Below are 18,085 nucleotides of genomic sequence, written 5' to 3' on the forward strand. Positions count from 1 at the left end.
CAGTGGTCGGCAAACTGCGGCTCGCGAGCCACATGCAGCTCTTTGGCCCCTTGAGTGGCTCTTCTACAAAATACCGACTTCTGTGCATGGGCCACGAAGTTTCAATCGCACACTACATGCGCGCCCCACATGGTATTTTGTGGAAGAGCCACACTCAAGGGGCCAAAGAGCCCCATGTGGCTCGCGAGCCGCAGTTTGCCGACCACTGGGTTAAGAGATAGGATTTGAATTGGGACGGAAGGTGGGGATGGGATGGGGATGTGGTTGGAGTTTGGCGGGAGCGGGTTGGGTGTCATGGCAGGCACCGGGCAAGGTTCGCCTGGTCTTGGTGTCCCTAAAGGAAGGATCTCAGCGCCATGCCTGTCAGGTTGCTGAGGACGATGTTGGAGAAGTCCAGCACGGGCACGTTGGACTTGGTGAAGAAGGTGATGTCTATGAGTATGAGGCAGAGGCAGAAGCCGGTGAAGCTGGAAATGAAGAAGAAGGCCCAGGCAGAGTCCAGCAAGTCTAGGGAAGGAAGAGAATCAGGAACAGCAGGATCAGGGTCATGTAGGTGAGGATGAACACAAGGCAGCGAGGGTGGTCTTGCAGCAGGGAGCCCCATCCTGGGGAAGGGAGGCTGGTCCGGAGGTAGTGAGGACCGTTGCAGAGCAGAGAGGACACACCCGGGGCAGTGGGGTCATCCCAGGGAAGGCGGAAAGGGGTCCTTAGGACAGAGGAGAAACGCGCCCCGGGAATGGGGAGTCTAGGGCAGGCCTTACAAGCATTGTGGTCTTGCTCATGCAGGCAGGAGACGTCAGAACACCGCACAATGAAGATGGTGTTGATGGGGATGGTTTGGGGCGGGGGGTCAGCAGGACCCCCAGGGAGTGTCAGTGGCACCTGGAAGTGGACCCAGGGCTGGCCCAGAGTGATGAGACCGATGATCACCGCGCCCACCAGGCTCAGCACCAGGCTCAGCTGGCGGCTGAGCTTCTTGGCCTGGTGCAGCAGCCGGGTGCCCAGGGGCAGCTGTGAATGTCTGCGTTTAGCCCTGACCGAATACCTGCAGCAGAGAGCCCACCGCCAGTGTCAGCGCCGCGTCCAGCTCCCCAGCCCAACCATCCCAGGTCCAGCTGCCAGACCCGGTCCCACCCAGTCTAGCCTTCAGACTCTTATCTTCTCTAGGTCCATCCTCTATACCCTGTCTCCCCCAGGTCCTGCCCTCCAGGCTCCCTTGCCTCCAGATCTAGCTTCCAGGCCCTGCCACCCCAAAAACCCATCTCCAGGTTCTGTGTCATGCCCTACCCATCACCAGCCTGCAGGACCAGCTTCTAAGACCTGCCACACCTAGGTCCAACCTCTAATCTCTGCTATGCCAGGCATGTTCTGGTCCCTGTCCTTTGACTGCTGTCTCCCTCCACCCCCATCCCCTACCCCCCCTCCAATTCTCACCCAGAACCTGGCCTTTTGCCTGGACCTCTGCCTCTCACCTGCCAGAGCTGGTGTCCGTGGAGCTGTGTAGCGGGATGTCGCTATCTGGAGAATTTTTGCTGACTTGGAGGTTGTACAAAGATTCTTTGAACACCTCCTGGGAGACCCAGAGAATTGATTCCATGCTTTCCACGCTGGCCTCAGGGCTGTCGGTAATTGAAGGGGGGACGTCCACACTGGCCCGGTTTGGGAACTTGATGCCTGGAACCCTTAAACTTTGACTCTGGGTGCTTGTCAAGTTGTCTCCCAAACTGGTTTGACTGGTGTGGGGGGTGTGGGGCATCAGCGAAGGCCTGGGGATACTGAACCTGGGAATTTGGGAACTTGTTTGGACACTTGGCTGAACGGTCAGGGTGTTGAGAGGGGTAACTGGCGGTGTGTCTTGGGGGCTGGCTTGGTGAACGCTGCTAACGGATGGTGTCTCTTGGATACTCGTTTGGCCAATGTTAACAGTGGATGGTGTCTCTTGGATACTCTTTTGGCTAATGTTACCAAGGGATGGTGCCTCTCTGATACTGCCCCAGAGACTGTTGTCAATGGGCGATGGCTCCTGGACGCTGGCCCGGCGAGTGCGCAAGATGGATGAAGGTTCTTGGATGCTGGCCCGGCGAGTGCGCAAGATGGATGAAGGTTCTTGGATGCTGACCCGGCGCATGTGGAGAATGGGTGGAGGTTCCTGGATGCTGACCCGGCGAGTGTGGACGACGGGCAGTGTCTCTTGGATAACGGGTGGATGTTCCTGGATGCTGACCCGGCGGGTGTGGACAATGGGTGGGTGTTCCTGGATGCTGACCCGGCGAGTGTGGACAATGGGTGGATGTTCTTGGATGCTGACCCGGCGAGTGTGGAGAATGGGTGGTGGTTCTTGGATGCTGACCCGGCGAGAGTGGGGAATGGATGGTGGTTCCTGGATGCTGACCCGGCGAGAGTGGAGAATGGGTGTTGGTTCTTGCATGCTGACCCGGGGAGAGTGGAGAATGGGTTGAGGTTCTTGGATGCTGACCGGGCTAGAGGGGGTAATGGGTGAAGGGTCCTGGGCACTTAGCCTGGAGGTATTGGGCAAAGGGTCTGAAGTCTCATCTTGGGCCTCACTTTCGGGATCTTCTGTAAGGACTTCTGCCTGGTTGCTCTGTTGGCCAAATTGGGACTTGTGGGACATGTGGTGGTAGAGGGCCAAGCCAGTCCCTAGACGCACTCAACAGTCTGCCAACTGCCTCTGACCTTCTTTCCTGGCACCTCAGTGGCCACTGGAAGTCTGCTGGTCTCTCTCTGGGGTTCAGGCTCTGTCCCTTGGGCCTTTGACCTCTTTGTCCTTTCTTCAGTGTTTCTTGGTCTCTCCGACTGTCCTCAGGCAGGCCTCAGGGCTCCGGGCTGGCCTGAAGCTGGGGCTGCGGGGAGGTTCCGTGACAGTTGGAGAGGTTCCAGGAAGTTGGGACATTGGCCATGGACGCATCCTGCCCAGTAGACCTGGGTGAGTGACATGGGGGTTGGGACTGGGTCTGAGTGCATTCAGTGTGGGGTCTGGGCAGGGTCAGGATTGGTACACCAAGAGGTCATAGCTGGGTCAGAGAGGTGCCAGGACAGGGCAAGGGGTAGATTGGGGGGTAGGGAGCAATCTCAGAGTGGGGTCAGGACTAGGTAGGGTTGAGTCACCAGTGTCTCTGAGATTAGTTCTTACAGTTTCCAGAGGTCCTGAAGTTATAATTCCCTCTTCCTACCTGCCTCACTCCACAACCCTTCCAGGGCCCTCTCTGAATCCAAGAGGTCCTGTTATAATTCCCTCTTCCTACCTGCCTCACTCCACAACCCTTCCAGGGCCCTCTCCGAATCCATTTCACCCCTTTATTATTACTAGAGGCTCAGTGCACAAAATTTGTGCACTGGAGGGGGGTTGTCCCTCAGCCTGGCCTGCACTCCCTTGCAGTTCGGGAGCCTTTGGGGGATGTCCACCTCCTGGCTTGGGATTGGGCCTAAGCCAGCAGTCAGACCATCCCTCTTGCAGTCTGGGGTTCTCGCAGTCCAGGACCCTTTGCTCCTTACTGCCTGCCTGCAGTGGAGGTGGGAGAGGCTCCTGCTGTGCTTCCCCTGTGGGAGCTCCGCAATGACCACCAGGGGGCAGCTCCTGCATTGAGCTTCTGCCTCCTGGTGGTCAGTGTGCGTCATAGTGACCATTCATTCTGCTGTTGGCATTTTAGGATTTTACTATATAGGGTAGCAAAGTCTGTGTACCAGGCAATAGGGGTGCAGCAGGCGATAGGGGTGCAGATTTGTCCTCTATCCTAATGGGGATCTGACCAGGATAACTGGTTAGGGAAAAAAAAAAAATCAGTGAAGCCTTAGCTGATTTGGCTCAGTGGACAGAACGTTGGCCTGCGGACTGAAGGATCCCGGGTTCGATTCCAGTCAAGGGCAGGTACCTTGGTTGCAGGCTCCTCCCCCATCTGGGCCCTGGTCTGGGCTCCTGAAGAAGGCAACCAATCGACGTGCTTCTCACATCGATATTTCTCTCTCTCTTTCCCTCTCTCTCCCACTCTCCCTAAAAATCAATGGAAAACTATCCTTGGGTCAAGATTTTTAAAAAAAAGAAAAAAGTCAGTGGAATAAGGACTGACAAGTCCGTGAGGAATTGCACATTGTACTATAGGAGCATTTAATGGGCAACCTGACTAAGAACTGAGGCTGTGGGGGTCAGTTGCCGGGGGTGGGGGTGTCAGAAAGGAGATGCGGAAGAAGTGACATTAGAGGTGAGGGTGATTAAGGCAGTCTGGGCAAAGGTGGAAGGAGAGTGCCCAGGTTGGAGGAGCAGGTGGGACTGCGTGGAGGTACCCAGGTGGGAAAACTCTTGATGTGTGGGAGAGACCCTGTGAAGTCTAGTTAGTGAACAGTGAGGCCCGGGGGGCCCTTGCCAGCTGGGAAGGTTGGCGGGATCACAGGGGCTTGGTGCATCCCCTGTGTTCACTCTTTTGACACCATGGGTGTCATGGGGGTTGGGACTGGAGATGGGGTTAGGGTCATGGCCTCGTGAACACCCTCTGGAACCTGTGTCATTGTTGTGTGCATCCTGGGTTGGGATTTGTGACATCGAAGGAGATAAGGGGATGAGGTCCAGAGAGGGGCTGGTTCTAGCTAGGGCTTGGGGAATAGGGACAGAAGGATGGGCTTGAGCTTGGAATAGGATTGAGGATGGGGGATGAGTTGGGCATGAGGGTTGGAGATGGGCACGGGGATGTGTTTGGGGTTGAGGACAGAGACTATTGTGGATGGCGTGGGGCTGTGAATGGTGCTGGAGACAAAGTTAAAACAGGGGATGAGACAGGAATGGAGATGGGGATGAGGTTGGCATCGGGGTTGGGGTGGAAGGGGATTGAAAACGGGGTGAAAGGGGAGGCTTGGGTGTGGATGGAGACACGGCTGTGCTCAGGGATGGGCCAAAGGAGGATGCAGGCCGATCCTGACCCCCAGTCCTCGATTCCTTCCCAGCAGACCCAAACTACTCCTGGGAGGAGGACAGAAAGTACATCCTGCGGGGCTGGGCCCTGGTCTTCAGCACCCTCACAACCCTGATGGTGCTCAGTGCGGTGGATGGGCGGATGGCCTACCTGGAGGGCTCCTACTCTGGCTACATGGGCTTCTGGATCAACTGCAAGTACAAATGCGCCAACGTGGGCCAAGTCACTGGTCAGTGAGGCCATGGACGGGCTATGGGGCACTCTGCAGGGGCTCCCTTGGAGATGATAGGGGCAGGGATCTTTAGGTGTCCTTTAGGGCTTGGGGAATAGGGACAGAAGGATGGGCTTGAGCTTGGAATAGGATTGAGGATGGGGGATGAGTTGGGCATGAGGGTTGGAGATGGGCACGGGGATGTGTTTGGGGTTGAGGACAGAGACTATTGTGGATGGCGTGGGGCTGTGAATGGCTGAAATCTTTTCAGAGCCTTTGAGAAAGGGTCTCTGGAGATTCTCTGAAGGCCTTGTGAGGGGGTCTCCTGGGGTTCTGTTTTTTCTTTGTTTGTTTTTCTTTTCTTTTCTTTTTTTAAAAAAAACACCACCAAAGAAATAAAACAAAATCACCACTGAAGTGAGAAGAGAGCTGATATTTTTTTAAACAATTTTTTTCTTTTAAAAAATGTTTTTTTAAATATATATTTTATTGATTTTATACAGAGAGGAAGGGAGAGGGATAGAGAGTTAGAAACATCGATGAGAGAGAAACATCGATCAGCTGCCTCCTGCACACCCCCATCTTGGGGATGTGCCAGCAACCAAGGTACATGCCCTTGACTGGAATCAAACCTGGGACCTTTCAGTCTGCAGGCCGATGCTCTAGCCACTGAGCAAAACCAGTTAGGCTTAAATATGTTTTTTTTTTAATTGATTTGAGAGAGAGAGAGAAACATCGATGAGAGAGAACCACCAATTGGCTGCCCCCTGCATGGCCCTCACTGGAGAGCAAACCAGCAACCTGGGCATGTGCCCTGATCGGGACTTCAACCCGTGACCTTTTGGCGCCTGGGACAATGCTCAGCCAACCGAGCCACACTGGCCAGGGCTCCTGGAGTTCTTTCTGGCTCATAAGGAAATAGGACTGTCATATGCTTTGGAAGGTGAGCACTATACTTGACCGAAAGCCCGCCTGCCTCATCACTAGGTGGCTGAAAACACCATCATTTTCTCTCTCTCTCACTTAACAATTTGTTTTTCCAGAAAAGATGACAAGAGGTTTTTAGCAGGAACATTTTGCCTCCTTGTTGGTCTCTTCATTGCTTTTTCAAAAATATATTTTAAAATATATTTTTACTGATTTCAGAGAGGGAGAGGGAGGGAAACATCAATGATGAGAGAGAATCATTGATCGGCTGCCTCCTGCACGCCCCCTACTGGGGATCAAGCTCACAGCCCAGGCATGTGCCCTTGACTGGAATCAAACCTGGGACCCTTCAGTCTGCAGGCTGATGTTGTATCCACTGAGCCAAGCCGGCTAGGGCTCTTCATTGCTTTTGAGCATTGCAACAGGAGACAGCCCGGAGCCTGGCGCCAGAGTGCCTAGTTCGAATCCTAGTCCAACCTCTTGGTAGCTGGGTGATCTTGGATACATTTCTTCACCTCTCTGTGCCTCAGTTTCCACATTTCTAAAAATGGCAGTAATAGCAGTACCAATTCGTAAGCTGTTAATGTGTGAGCTAAAACACCTAAAGGAATGAGAACACTGCCTGGCACATATTAAGTGCTACACCAAGTTTACCTATCCTATCTAATAAATACAGAATATGCAAATTGGCTGTCACACCGTTACAAAGATGGCGGCGCCCATAGCCACAAGATGGCTAAACCTAGTTCCCTCAGCCCTGCCGGAGGCCCCAGTCCTTTCAAACCCACCGGGGGTGCCAGGCTCACAGTGAGGCCGGATCCGCCCTCAGTCCCCTAGCTGCCCAGGGATGGCTCAAGGTGCAGGCAAGCCTTGGATGTTGGCTGCCCAGCCGCCCAGGGTCACCCAAGGCTCAGGTAACCAGGGCTGGCCAAGGCTTGCACTGCCGGCAGTGGCAGCAGCAGAGGTGTGATGGGGGCGTCACCTTCCCCTGATGGCTGGGTTGCCTCCCGCCCCTGAGGGCACCTGGACTGTGAGCAGGCCAGGCTGAGGGACCTCCCCTCCAGTGCATGAATTTTCATGCACTGGGCCTCTAGTCTATAATAATAAAAGTATAATATGCTAATTAGACCGGATGTCCTTCCGGATGACCTCCAGATGAAGCCAAGGCTGTAAGGGAAGCCTGGGTCCCTGGTGCCAGAGGGAAGCTGGTGCTGGCAGCCGGGGGAAGGAAGGCCTACTCTTGCATGAATTTCGCATATCGGGCCTCTAGTAAGTTTTATAAAAACACTTTTCTTTTTCCAGCTGCTGCACTTACCGTCATTTTCTTATTTGTATTTTTAAAATATATTTTTATTGATTTTGAGAGAGAAACTTATTTGTGAGAGCAAAACATTGATCGACTGCCTCCTGCACGCCCCCTACTGGGAATTGAGCCTGAAACCTGGGCATGTGCTCTGACCTGGAATAGAACCATGACCTTTCTTTCAGTGCACAGGACAATGCCCAACCGACTGAGCCACACTGGCCAGGGTAACTGCCTTTATTTTATTTTAAAAATTATTAATATTTTAAATCCTCACCTGAGGATATTTTTCCATTGATTTGTAGAGAGAGTGGAAGAGAGAGGGAAAGACAGAAAAATATCAATGGGAGAGAAACACATTGATTGGTTGCCTCCTGCATGCGCCTGGACCAGGGCCTGGGCAGAGGTGGAGCCATGCCCTTTTAAAAATTATATATATTGATTTCAGAGATGGCATCTCCCTCCCTCCCTCCATGCTTTCCCAGAAATTCCCTCTCAGAGGGCACTTAGGGTGAAGAGCATCAGCCCCTCAAAAGACAATTTGGGCCCAGCTGGTGTGGCTCAGTGGTTGAGTGCCAACCTATGAACCAGGAGGTCACAGTTGGATTCCTGATCATAGACACATGCCTGGTTTGTGGGCTTGAAACCCAGTGTGTGTGTGTGTGTGGGGGGGGGGGGGGGGGGTGCAGGAGGCAGCCAATCAATGATCAATGATTTTCTCTCATTATCTCCTCCCTAAAGGGCCTGCCAGCAAGTGTTGTAAGATCCAAGAACAGGGAACAGAGGGAAAGCCCTCCTAGAGCCTAGAACACTTGCTCCTCTTTGGGTAACCTGTATCCAGGCCCATTTTACGACTTAGGTCTTTGAAACACTTGTGAAATATCTGCCATGGTGCACTGTCATTTTAACAGCTGTGTGTCAGTAGAGGGTAACTTTATTGACTATAAATTTATATGCACACAATTCATGGAAAGCTGTCTCAACTTGGCTGATATACTATATGCAGCCTAGAAACCAGTGACAGTATTAACTGCTAGCCACTGTTTCTTTTCTTCTAAGTCTGAAAATTGGATATTTGATTAGTCCCCCCAAACCCAAAAAATATATGTATATTTCTTCCTTTCACAGCCTGTGCATTTCACTATATTCAACCCTTCCTTTCAAAGGCAGGATATATCATGCCCTGCCTCCACCTCCCTCCCCTGCAACTATGAGAGGACAACCTCTCTGCTCTTGATATGTTGTCAGATGCTAGACACAGAAACCGAGACTGAGGCTCAGGAGTACAATCACTTGACTAACACCTCAATCCCACCAATAGCAGAGCTGGGATTTGTATGTAAATACTGAGCATGACTGTTCACATATAAATTAGGTCCCAGAGATATCTGATGAGAAGTCACCAGAAATGCAGGTGTTTTAGACCTGGGTGGGTCAGGGAGTGGGAGCAAGGATTCTTACCAAGATGGGGTGGTGGTGGGTGGCCCCTCAGCTTGAAGAGACACCTGCAACAAGGAAGGACTTAGTGAGAGTATGTAAAGAAACAGCCTGGGGGACCACTTGGACCCCCATGTGTTAAAGGTCTCAGGAGCACTGTGTCCTCAGGGGTGATCGGAACCCAGTGCTGAACATCATGGGAGCCCCAGTCCCTCGGCAACCAGGCCCCAAGGCCACCCACCTTCAGGGATTGAGACCACACCAACAGCACTTAAGAGACTGGGAAACATTAGGGGTGACAAGGGCATTGTCATTAAGTAGAAAATATTATTTCAGGAATGTAAGTGGCAACTACTTTGGATGAAATGAATTTACTTTCGACACACTAAGTGCCGAAAAAAATAACACTTAAGTGCAAATAACACAAACATGTGACTTGTTTCAAATATCAAGATTATGTGTATTTCCTATATGTTTGAATATTTCAATAATAAAAAGTAAAAAGTGTTGCTCAGCCCTAACCGGTTTTGCTCAGTGGATAGAGCTGCGGCCTGCAGACTGAAGGGCCCCAGGTTCGATTCCGGTCAAGGGCATGTACCTTGGTTGCAGGCACATCCCCAGTAGGGGGTGTGCAGGAGGCAGCTGATCAATGTTTTTCCCTCATCGATGTTTCTAACTCTCTATCCCTCTCCTTTCCTCTCTGTAAAAAATGAAAGGGTGAGGGCTACGCCCTCCATCTTGCCGGGAATCCTCCATTTTGGGCAGCAGCCATGTGCTCAGCAAGGAGCTTCTTCCGGGAAGCCCAAACCTCTGCTAGCCACACCTAGGATTTCTTTAAACTAACCAATGATAATCAAGGGAAGTGGGCGCCAGATACAACCACATCCTGTGTAACAAGACACTGACTTGCGCCTGGCCAATCGGCAGGGCCCACAGTCCTCTCTCCTCCCCTTACTATAAAACCCCTTTCCCCAGAGCTGGCTCTCTCTCTGCCCCAGCCGCTGCAACGGCGAGTGTGTGTGTGTGTGTGTGTGTGTGTGGTGGTGGTGGTGGGGGGGGGTCGGAGCGCAAGCTAGTTTGAATAAAGACTCTGCTTTTGCATTGGACTCGGCGCTCCCTGGTGGTCTTTTGGGGACCCTGAAATCTGGGCATAACAAAAAAAAATCAATAAAACATAAAAAAAAAGAAAAAGTGTTGCTCAGTAGTTGAGCATGGACTAATGAACCAGGAGGTCACCGTTCAATTCACTGGTCAAGGGCACATGCCCGGGTTGCAGACTAGATCCCCTGTAGGGGGCGCTCAGGAGTGTTACAGAGCGAGTCCCCCAGAGACAGACTACCGACTCATAGATGGTTTAAGCAAGCAAGCGTTTATTGATTACAGATCCGGATCTGGGCCCCTGCGTTAGCTGACACAGCAGCAGGCAATCGCCGGGCGAAGGGCGGAGGGGCCGTCCCTCCTTTTATCACCCTCCCGACCCTGGCTGATCTGTCCTATTCCTATTGGTTGGCTACTAAACTAACAGCCCGCCCCCGGGCGAGGGCCAGGCGGAATTCCTGCTAAAGCTATTCTTCTCCCTGACAGGCTTCGCTCAGCTTCCTTCTTTCCCCAGATGCCACCCTTATTTGGACTTGTTTTTCAAGTCTGGTTTTCCCCTAGGTCTGACTTAAGTTACAAGCTATGTTCAGTACTTTTCCACCCTGGTTGAGCCCCCCACCCTGTAATTTCTATCTCATTCCCCACTCCTCATACAGGCGAATCAAACCTTTGATTCGCTCTCACTCTCCTTGTCTATAGCAACATTTTGGTACTGGACACGGAGAGCAGGGATCTTAAGGTCCTGAGTCCTAGCTTGAATCATGTTAGCTATCGACCTAAAAATGCAGGGGGCTATAGTTAACATTAGTACCAGTCCAAGTAGTGGCCCCAAAAGGGGAAGTAGATAGGGGAGGAGTCCGTTGAAGCTGCTCCATAAGGGGTTGTCGACCAGTTCTTTCCTCCTCTTGACTAGATCCTCCTGGAGCTTCTTGATCTTGTCTCGGACGATTCCCGATTTGTTGGCATAGAAGCAGCAGCGTTCCTGTAGGGCTAAGCAGATCCCTCTCTGCTCTGCAGTGAGTAAGTCGAGCCCCCTCCGGTTCTGGAGGACGACTTCAGCTAGAGAGTCTATTTGGTCTTGGGGGTCATTTATAGTTCCTGAGAGGGCTGGAACATCATCAATTAGCTGATTGGAAAGCTTGGTATAGGAGTGTACAGCTACTCCTAGTCCTGCGGAGCCCGATGCCACAGCACCCGAAACTCCTAGGCCTAAGAGTAGGGGAATAAATTGGATAGCCCTTTTACTGCGTCCTGCTATGTAATCAAGACTAGGAAGGGGAACGGGCTCTTCACCTGGGATAATGTCTATATCGGGGAGGATAATAGCCTGTATGCATAATCCTGTCCAGTTGACAGGTAGGGCTGTGAAGGCCAGGCTACCCCCGCAAACAAAAACCTGCCCAGGGGCTGGGCAGAGGGGTGTGGAGTGGTTTGAGACCTGGGTGCACTCGGAGAAAGTCTGATACCCTACATCTAAGTCATAGCTATTGTTCTGGAACAGCCCCCTAAAACATGGGGAGGTACTGAACCCTACGGGCTGTATTCTGAAGGGAAGGGTGAGGCTGCAGCTTCCAGCCTCCTGTATGGAAGAATTCCCGGCGGGGAGGGCAAGGGGCATGGCTGTCCCAAGAGTCATACATAGCCAACAGTCTGCGGCCAGTGACGGGTTAGAGCCATTTAGAGCTCTGAGGGTAGCCTCTAAGATGTCGGAGGTCTGGGCATCTAGATCGATGTCCCTGGGCTTGCGGAGGGGTGGGTACAAGGAGTGAATCATCTGTTCTATCTGTTCTTGTACCTCAGCTTCTCTAACCCGATCAGTGGGTCCCCCCCCATCAGATACGTGGACTGGGGCACGTGGCGACCAGCAGCTAGCCTGGCCAAGATTGCCTCGGCAGGAGGCCTGAGCGAGCTTGGAGTACCCTTGGCTACTGCTAGTGTCCCAGTCCCCTCCGAAAGAACCAGAGTACGTCCTCTGCAGGATGGCAGTTAGATAGACTTTCCCATCTGTATGGGTGCAATGCTGGACCTCCCGGTAGCAAGTGGAATGCATTTCTGTGGCCATCTGACAGTCGGAAGGGCACGGTCCGGGTTTGCCCTTCACTGGCAGTATGATTTTAGGTTTACTGACACATTTCCATCCCTGTTTAAATCCGTCCCCCTTCAAAGTCTCAAAAGTTAAGTAGGCTGTTCTACTGCCACAATCAGTTGTTTGGGAGTATTGGGACGGAGTCACTCCCGTACTCCCTCCCGTGCAGTCACAAGGGCTCCCATAAAGTGCCCGCACTAAGTCCTGTGCATTGGGTGGGGGCCCTAGCCCACTCTCTGAAGGGTGGGGCAGAGTCGCCAATAGGAGTAGTAACGTTATTATTCTTTCCCCACCCGGGTTAACTTGACCTTGAGTGGGTCGTCGGTCGGGCTGATCTGCCATTTCTCCTGGTCCCCTGGTAGTTCTTCAGGTGTCTTTTTCAGCCGGGTGTGATGTATCCAGTGCTGCTTTCCAGCTACCTTGACGGCTGTAGGAGTACTGAGAACAACAATGAAGGGTCCTTCCCACCTCGGTTCTAACTGCCCAGGGTTTAATCTCTTGATCCAGACGAGACTCCCAGGTTGGGCCACCGGAGTCCTGGATTGTGGCTTTGCCTCTGGCCTTGGTTGGCGGACCAGCCTGTGGACCTCTTCCCTGGTCTGCTGTAACGCCTGTAGAGACTTAAGGAGGTTCCTGTTAGTTATTCCCCCTAGGATCTCCTCCCCTACCCGGGGCAGGACGGGAGGAGGTCTCCCAAACATTATTTCATAAGGGGTGAATTTTTCAAGGTAAGGGGTACATCGAGCCCGCAATAGGGCAAAGGGGAGGAGACTCACCCAATCACCGCCAGTTTCTAATTTTAACTTGGTTAAGGTTTCCTTTATTGTCCTATTCATTCTTTCTACCTGTCCTGAACTCTGTGGCCGATAGACACAGTGGAGTTTCCACTTAATTTTTAGGGTAGTTGCCAATTGTTCGGTGACCTTGGCGATGAACGCCGGCCCATTGTCAGACCCCATGTAGATAGGTAAGCTGAATCGGGGCAGAATTTCAAAAATCAATTGCTTTACTACTACCTGGGCAGTCTCTCTCTTCACTGCGAACGCTTCCAGCCACCCGGAGAACGTGTCCACGAACACAAGGAGGTATCTGTATCCCCCCGCGCCGGGGGAAGTTCGGTGAAGTCTACCTCCCAGTGTTCACCCGGGGCACTGCCCCTGAGCCGGGTCCTCGGTCCTCTCACTGGGACTGGGTTGGGGTTGACTAAAGCGCAGGCACGACATCTCTTGGCTATATCTCGGGTTAACTGGTCTAGTCCTTTAACCAGGTACTTCTTCCTTAGGAGCTCAGCTAACTTGACCCCACCTAGGTGTGTGGCTCGATGTGTGTGCTCCGCCACCTGTCTCCCTACTGCCTGGGGCAGGATGATTCTTCCATCGGCTAGCTGGAGCCACCCGCCTGAGTTCCTTGTTCCTTGTAGTTGCTGTCCCCACTCTTCTTCTTCCTCAGAGGACTTGGGTCGGCTGTCTGAGCTGCTAAGACCTCAATGGGCCGAATAGCCCCTTTCGCTGCTTCCTTGGCGGCCTGGTTCGCTAACCGGTTTCCTTTTGCTATGTCTGAATCTCCTTTCTGATGTCCCTTGCAGTGAATGACTGCCACTTTCTCGGGGCCCCATATGGAGGAGAGGAGACTTAAGATCTCCTGTGAGTTCTTGATGTCCTTCCCCCCGGCTGTGAGTAAGCCCCGCTCCTGGTACAAGGCGCCATGCACGTGGACAGTAGTGAAGGCATATCTGCTGTCGGTGTAGATATTAACCTTCTTTCCCTTGCTCCACCTGAGGGCCTGGGTTAGTGCGATCAGCTCGGCCTTCTGTGCCGAAGTGCCGTGTCCCAAGGCCTGTGCCCAGATAACAGACTCTAAGGTTACTACTGCAGCTCCAGCGTACCGGATACCTTCTTCTATAAAGCTGCTCCCATCCGTGAAGAGGGTAGCGTCCGCCTGGGGGATGGGGATGTCTCTGAGCTCTGTTCTCAACGAGGTCAGAGAGGTGAGGATTTCACTGCAGTCATGTACCAGAGTCCCCTCCCCTGGGTCAGGCAGCAGAGTGGCTGGATTCAGTGCAGCCGTCTGCAGGAAACTTATCCTCGGGGGTCGAGGAGTAGGACCTGGTATTGGGTCACCCGGGCGTTTGATAACCACCTGTCCGGGGGTGCCCGCAGCAATTGCTCAACGTTATGAGGGGCTGTGATCTGAAGGTTCTGCCCGAACGTGAGCTTGGAGGCTTCCTTCACTAGAATGGCGGTTGCAGCTACTGCCCGAAGGCACCCAGGCCAGCCTGCTGCTACAGGGTCCAGCCGCTTGGACAGGTACGCTACAGGTCTCTTCCAGGGGCCTAAGGTCTGGGTCAATACCCCCTTAGCTACTCCCCGAGCTTCAGCTACAAACAGATGGAAGGGCTTCTCGAGGTCCGGGAGAGTCAGGGCTGGGGCACTCACCAGAGCCGTCTTCAGCCTCTGGAAGACTTCTTCCTCCTCTGCTCCCCAGCGAAGGGTCAAGTCTACTCCCCCGGTAGCCGAGTACAGGGGCTTGGCTATTTCTGCAAAGCCAGGGATCCAGAGTCGACAGTAGCCTACCGCCCCCAGGAATTCCCGTACTTGCCTTTTGGTGGTCGGAGTTGGGATCTGCAGGATGGCCTGTATTCGGCTGTCAGACAGGGTTCTTTCTCCTCCTCGCAGGCGGTATCCGAGGTATGTGACCTCCGCTTGGCACAGCTGAGCCTTTCTTGCCGAGACCCGGTATCCGAGCCGTCCTAGGGTTTCTAGGAGGCTCCTGGTGGCCGCCTAACACTCCTCCCGGGTGGTAGAGGCGAGCAGGAGGTCATCCACGTACTGGAGGAGGGTGACTTCGGGATGGTCTGCACGGAAGCCTTGGAGGTCCTGACTGAGGGCCTCATCAAAAAGGGTAGGGGAGTTCTTGAACCCCTGTGGGAGCCGGGTCCACGTTAGCTGTCCTGATTCTCCCTTCTCGGGGTCTGTCCACTCAAAGGCGAAGATAGGTTGGCAGACAGAAAAAGGCATCTTTTAAGTCTAAGACCGAGTAAAACTTCTGATCAGGTCTTAGAAGACTGAGTAGAGTATATGGGTTTGGGACCATCGGGTGAATGGTCTCTACTCTCTTGTTCACCTCTCGGAGGTCCTGCACCGGCCTGAAGTCAGTGGTACCGGGCTTCTGGACTGGAAGGAGGGGGGTGTTCCAGGCTGACCGACAAGGGGTCAGTATCCCAGCCTCTTTCAGTCTCTGGATGTGTTTGGAGATTCCAGCCCAGGCCTTACTGCTAATCTGGTACTGGCGGACCCGGACGGGGAGTGCTGTGCTCAGCAACTGGACCACGATTGGGGGTCTGTGCTTTGCAAGTCCAGGCGGGTTGGCCTCGGCCCAAACTTCGGGAACCTCCTTCTGCCATAACGATAGGAGGTCTGACTCGGGGTTCACGGGTGGGCTGACATGAAGTCGATACTCATTCTCCAAGGGAAAAGTGACTAGAATTTTTCCCTCGCCTGTGCGAATCTCTGGTCCTTCGTCCGTGAAGATGGTGGCCTTTAATTTTTGCAGCAGGTCGCGGCCGAGTAAGGGCTCCGGGCATTCAGGTATGACAAGGAAGGAGTGGGTGACTGTCCCTTGCCCCAGACTGGTGATCCTAGCTTGTGACCACGGGTAAGATTTAGGCTTCCCTGTTGCCCCTATTATGGTGGTTCGGAGGGCTGACGGGGGCCCTTCCGGGGCGAGGAGCACAGAGTGGGTTGCTCCGGTATCAACTAAGAAGTCTACCAGTTTTCCCCCCACGTTAAGCGTTACCCGGGGCTCCGGGGGGGCGGGGGCTCGGGAGCCCTGACGTCATCAGTCCACCTCCTCTACCAAGAGGGGGGTCGCCCCGCCGGCTCCCGGTCTTTTTGGGCATTCATTCTTCCAATGTCCTTTCTCCTTACAGTAGGCACACTGGTCGCGCTCTAAAGGCTTCCCTCTCCCTTGTCCTTGCCGCTTGCCCCTTCCTTCCCTAGACTTCTTGGGCCGGCCTCTCTCTTCCATGGCTACGAGGACCTTCGCCATTTTTTCATTTAATGCCTGGGTAGGGTCCTCCCGGTTTTCGAATACTCGTTGGGCAATGGCCAACAGCTCAGTGAGAGACTTCCCTTCGAAACCCTCTATCTTTTGTAACTTTTTCTTAATATCAGGGGCTGACTGTCCTACAAACTGGACGGCAAGGGCCGCGCGGTTGTCCGGGGCATCTGGATCTGTGGGAGTGTAAGTACGATAGGGTTCACAGAGCCTTTCTAGGAAAGCCTCGGGACTCTCGTTAGGCCCTTGTTTAGTCTCGGTCACCTTAGACAGATTTGTGGGTTTTCGGGCCGCCGCCCGAATACCCCTTAGCAGAACCTGGCGGTAATGGTCTAGAGCCTCCCTCCCGGATGCAGAATTCGGGTTCCAGTTGGGCTGAGTGGGGGGGAAAACTTCCGCCACCCTATCCTCATCCGTGGTAGGTTCCCCCCTGGCATCTAAAACCTGTTTTCTCCCCTCCCTCTTAATTCTCTCCTTCTCCTCGGTGGTGAACAGAGTAGTCAACAACTGCTGACAGTCATCCCAAGTGGGCTGGTGGGTGTAAAAGACCGACTCCAATAAGGTTATCAGCCCCTGGGGGTTCTGGGAGAACGGGGGGTTCTGGTTTTTCCAATTGTACACGTCTGAGGTGGTAAAGGGGACATAAGTTCGGAGAGGCTGCCCCGTCGCACTGACCTCTCCCGTCTCTCTGAGAGGCAGCTGGGTCGCCGGTCTCTCCGTGCCAAATGGGGTTCCAGCCCTGGTATGGGGCAGACTCAATGGCCCCACTTCTCCTCCCAGCCCCGAACCTTCCCAGGTACTATCGGGGCTTAGAGACTCTTTTCCTTCCCGCTTGTCTCGAAGGGGAGGATAGAGACTCCCTTCAGGGGAATCGGCGGCAGTCTCGGGGCAGCCGCATAAGGAGGTGGGGGCGGTCGAGTTGGGGCCTCATCCTCCGGCACCTCCAGTATCGGCGGGGCCGAGGGAGTAGCCAGGGGGCTTTTTGGTTTCTCTCTCCCCTGGGGCTTAGCCAAAAGAACCAACCTGGGTGGTCTCTGTCCCGATTTCCTCTTAGGGACGCAACCACAGTCACGGAGGTATTTAGGATTATCCCATAGAATATCAATCCATACTTCAATATATTGCATTTGGTCGGGATGTCCCGGGTCTCCGAAAACAATTTGTCTGACTCCGGCACAGATGGCCATGTCAAGAGTCCCAGTGGAGGGCCACCCAACGCCGAATGTTGGCCACTCCCGCTCACAGAATTTCCTCAGAGTGAAAGCATCAACCGGGGCACCGTAAACATCTGCCCGTTTTTTGAAATCAGAGAAATTTTTAATTATACATTCTAGAGGCGACAAAGGACTCGCCTTTTCATTAGTCTGCCCCATGTTGCCTCTCGACACTGTAATGAAAATCGAGGTTAAGCAAAGACAGGCGAATCCAATAAAAAATAGACACGGTAGAACAATTTCAACACAGATCCTATAAATTTCAACTCTTCTGACTGAGTCCTTCACACGCACAGACATGGGCGAAAACAGAGATCAAGGGAAGAAGACAACTCACATAACATCCAAAGGAATCACCCGCGGCCGCACGTCCAAGCTCATTCACGCTCCACAAATATAACCAGAGCCTCGGAGGTCGTCACCTCGTTGGCTGTGACAGGGTCCCCGGCGGCGTCCTGCCACCTTGTCACTAATTATGAGCGCTCGCCAGACAGAAAGAAACCAGCCGGTTAACTCACCAATGCTGCTGGGACGTCCGAGGTCAGCTGCCGCGGCCAGGAGACAGGAACCCGGGCTGCTTGCTTGCGGGGGTCCGAGACCCCCGTGGGTATCTCGCAGGGGCCTCTAAATGTTACAGAGCGAGTCCCCCAGAGACAGACTACCGACTCATAGATGGTTTAAGCAAGCAAGCGTTTATTGATTACAAGGAGAACTCGCCGCCTCACGTATCCCGCCCCCCAGGAAGGCGGACAAAATGGCGGACCGGGCCGCGCTCCGGCGGCGAGAGTCCTCCCCACTGCGCGCGCCCCCCACCCGCTCCAGACGCCCCAA

At 53.5% G+C, this 18,085-nt stretch overlaps 3 protein-coding genes across 10 annotated transcripts in view; 1 reads left to right on the plus strand and 2 right to left on the minus strand.

Moving 5' to 3' along the window:
- Positions 1-246: 246 nt before the first annotated feature.
- Positions 247-2,653, minus strand: LOC102250371 (zonadhesin). 2 transcript variants are annotated; one of them, XM_005879566.2, is made up of 3 exons: positions 1,473-2,653; positions 762-1,045; positions 247-507 (listed from the first exon to the last, which is right to left on the minus strand). In XM_005879566.2, the coding sequence occupies exons 1-3, from the start codon at positions 2,630-2,632 to the stop codon at positions 335-337; spliced, it is 1,617 nt and encodes a 538-aa protein (XP_005879628.1). In that variant the 5' UTR covers positions 2,633-2,653; the 3' UTR covers positions 247-334. The 2 variants fall into 2 exon arrangements, with proteins under 2 accessions (XP_005879628.1, XP_014406006.1); XM_014550520.1 differs by having other exon boundaries at positions 493-1,045.
- A 238-nt stretch (positions 2,654-2,891) lies between these two features.
- Positions 2,892-18,085, plus strand: part of LOC106728382 (transmembrane protein 202-like) — a 29,940-nt gene continuing 14,746 nt past the window's right edge. For both annotated transcript variants that reach the window (XM_014550522.1, XM_014550523.1), the window contains exons 1-2: positions 2,892-2,944; positions 4,954-5,151. In XM_014550522.1, the coding sequence (XP_014406008.1) occupies positions 2,917-2,944; positions 4,954-5,151 (226 nt within the window). In that variant the 5' untranslated portion in view covers positions 2,892-2,916. The remainder of the gene's footprint in view (positions 2,945-4,953; positions 5,152-18,085) is intronic.
- Positions 10,151-18,085, minus strand: part of LOC102249682 (syncytin-1-like) — an 8,254-nt gene continuing 319 nt past the window's right edge. The window contains exons 2-3 of one of the 6 annotated variants that reach the window (XM_014550515.1): positions 17,773-17,878; positions 10,151-12,604 (exon numbers count right to left, since the gene is read on the minus strand). In XM_014550515.1, the coding sequence (XP_014406001.1) occupies positions 10,560-12,326 (1,767 nt within the window). In that variant the 5' untranslated portion in view covers positions 12,327-12,604; positions 17,773-17,878 and the 3' untranslated portion in view covers positions 10,151-10,559. Of the gene's footprint in view, positions 12,605-14,419; positions 14,521-17,772; positions 18,080-18,085 lie in introns of those variants that run through there. The other 5 variants (XM_014550518.1, XM_014550517.1, XM_014550514.1 and 2 more) reach the window with 5 other exon arrangements.

This window comes from Myotis brandtii, unplaced genomic scaffold (genome assembly GCF_000412655.1).
Source record: "Myotis brandtii unplaced genomic scaffold, ASM41265v1 scaffold601, whole genome shotgun sequence".
Classification (NCBI taxonomy): Eukaryota; Metazoa; Chordata; class Mammalia; order Chiroptera; family Vespertilionidae; genus Myotis; species Myotis brandtii.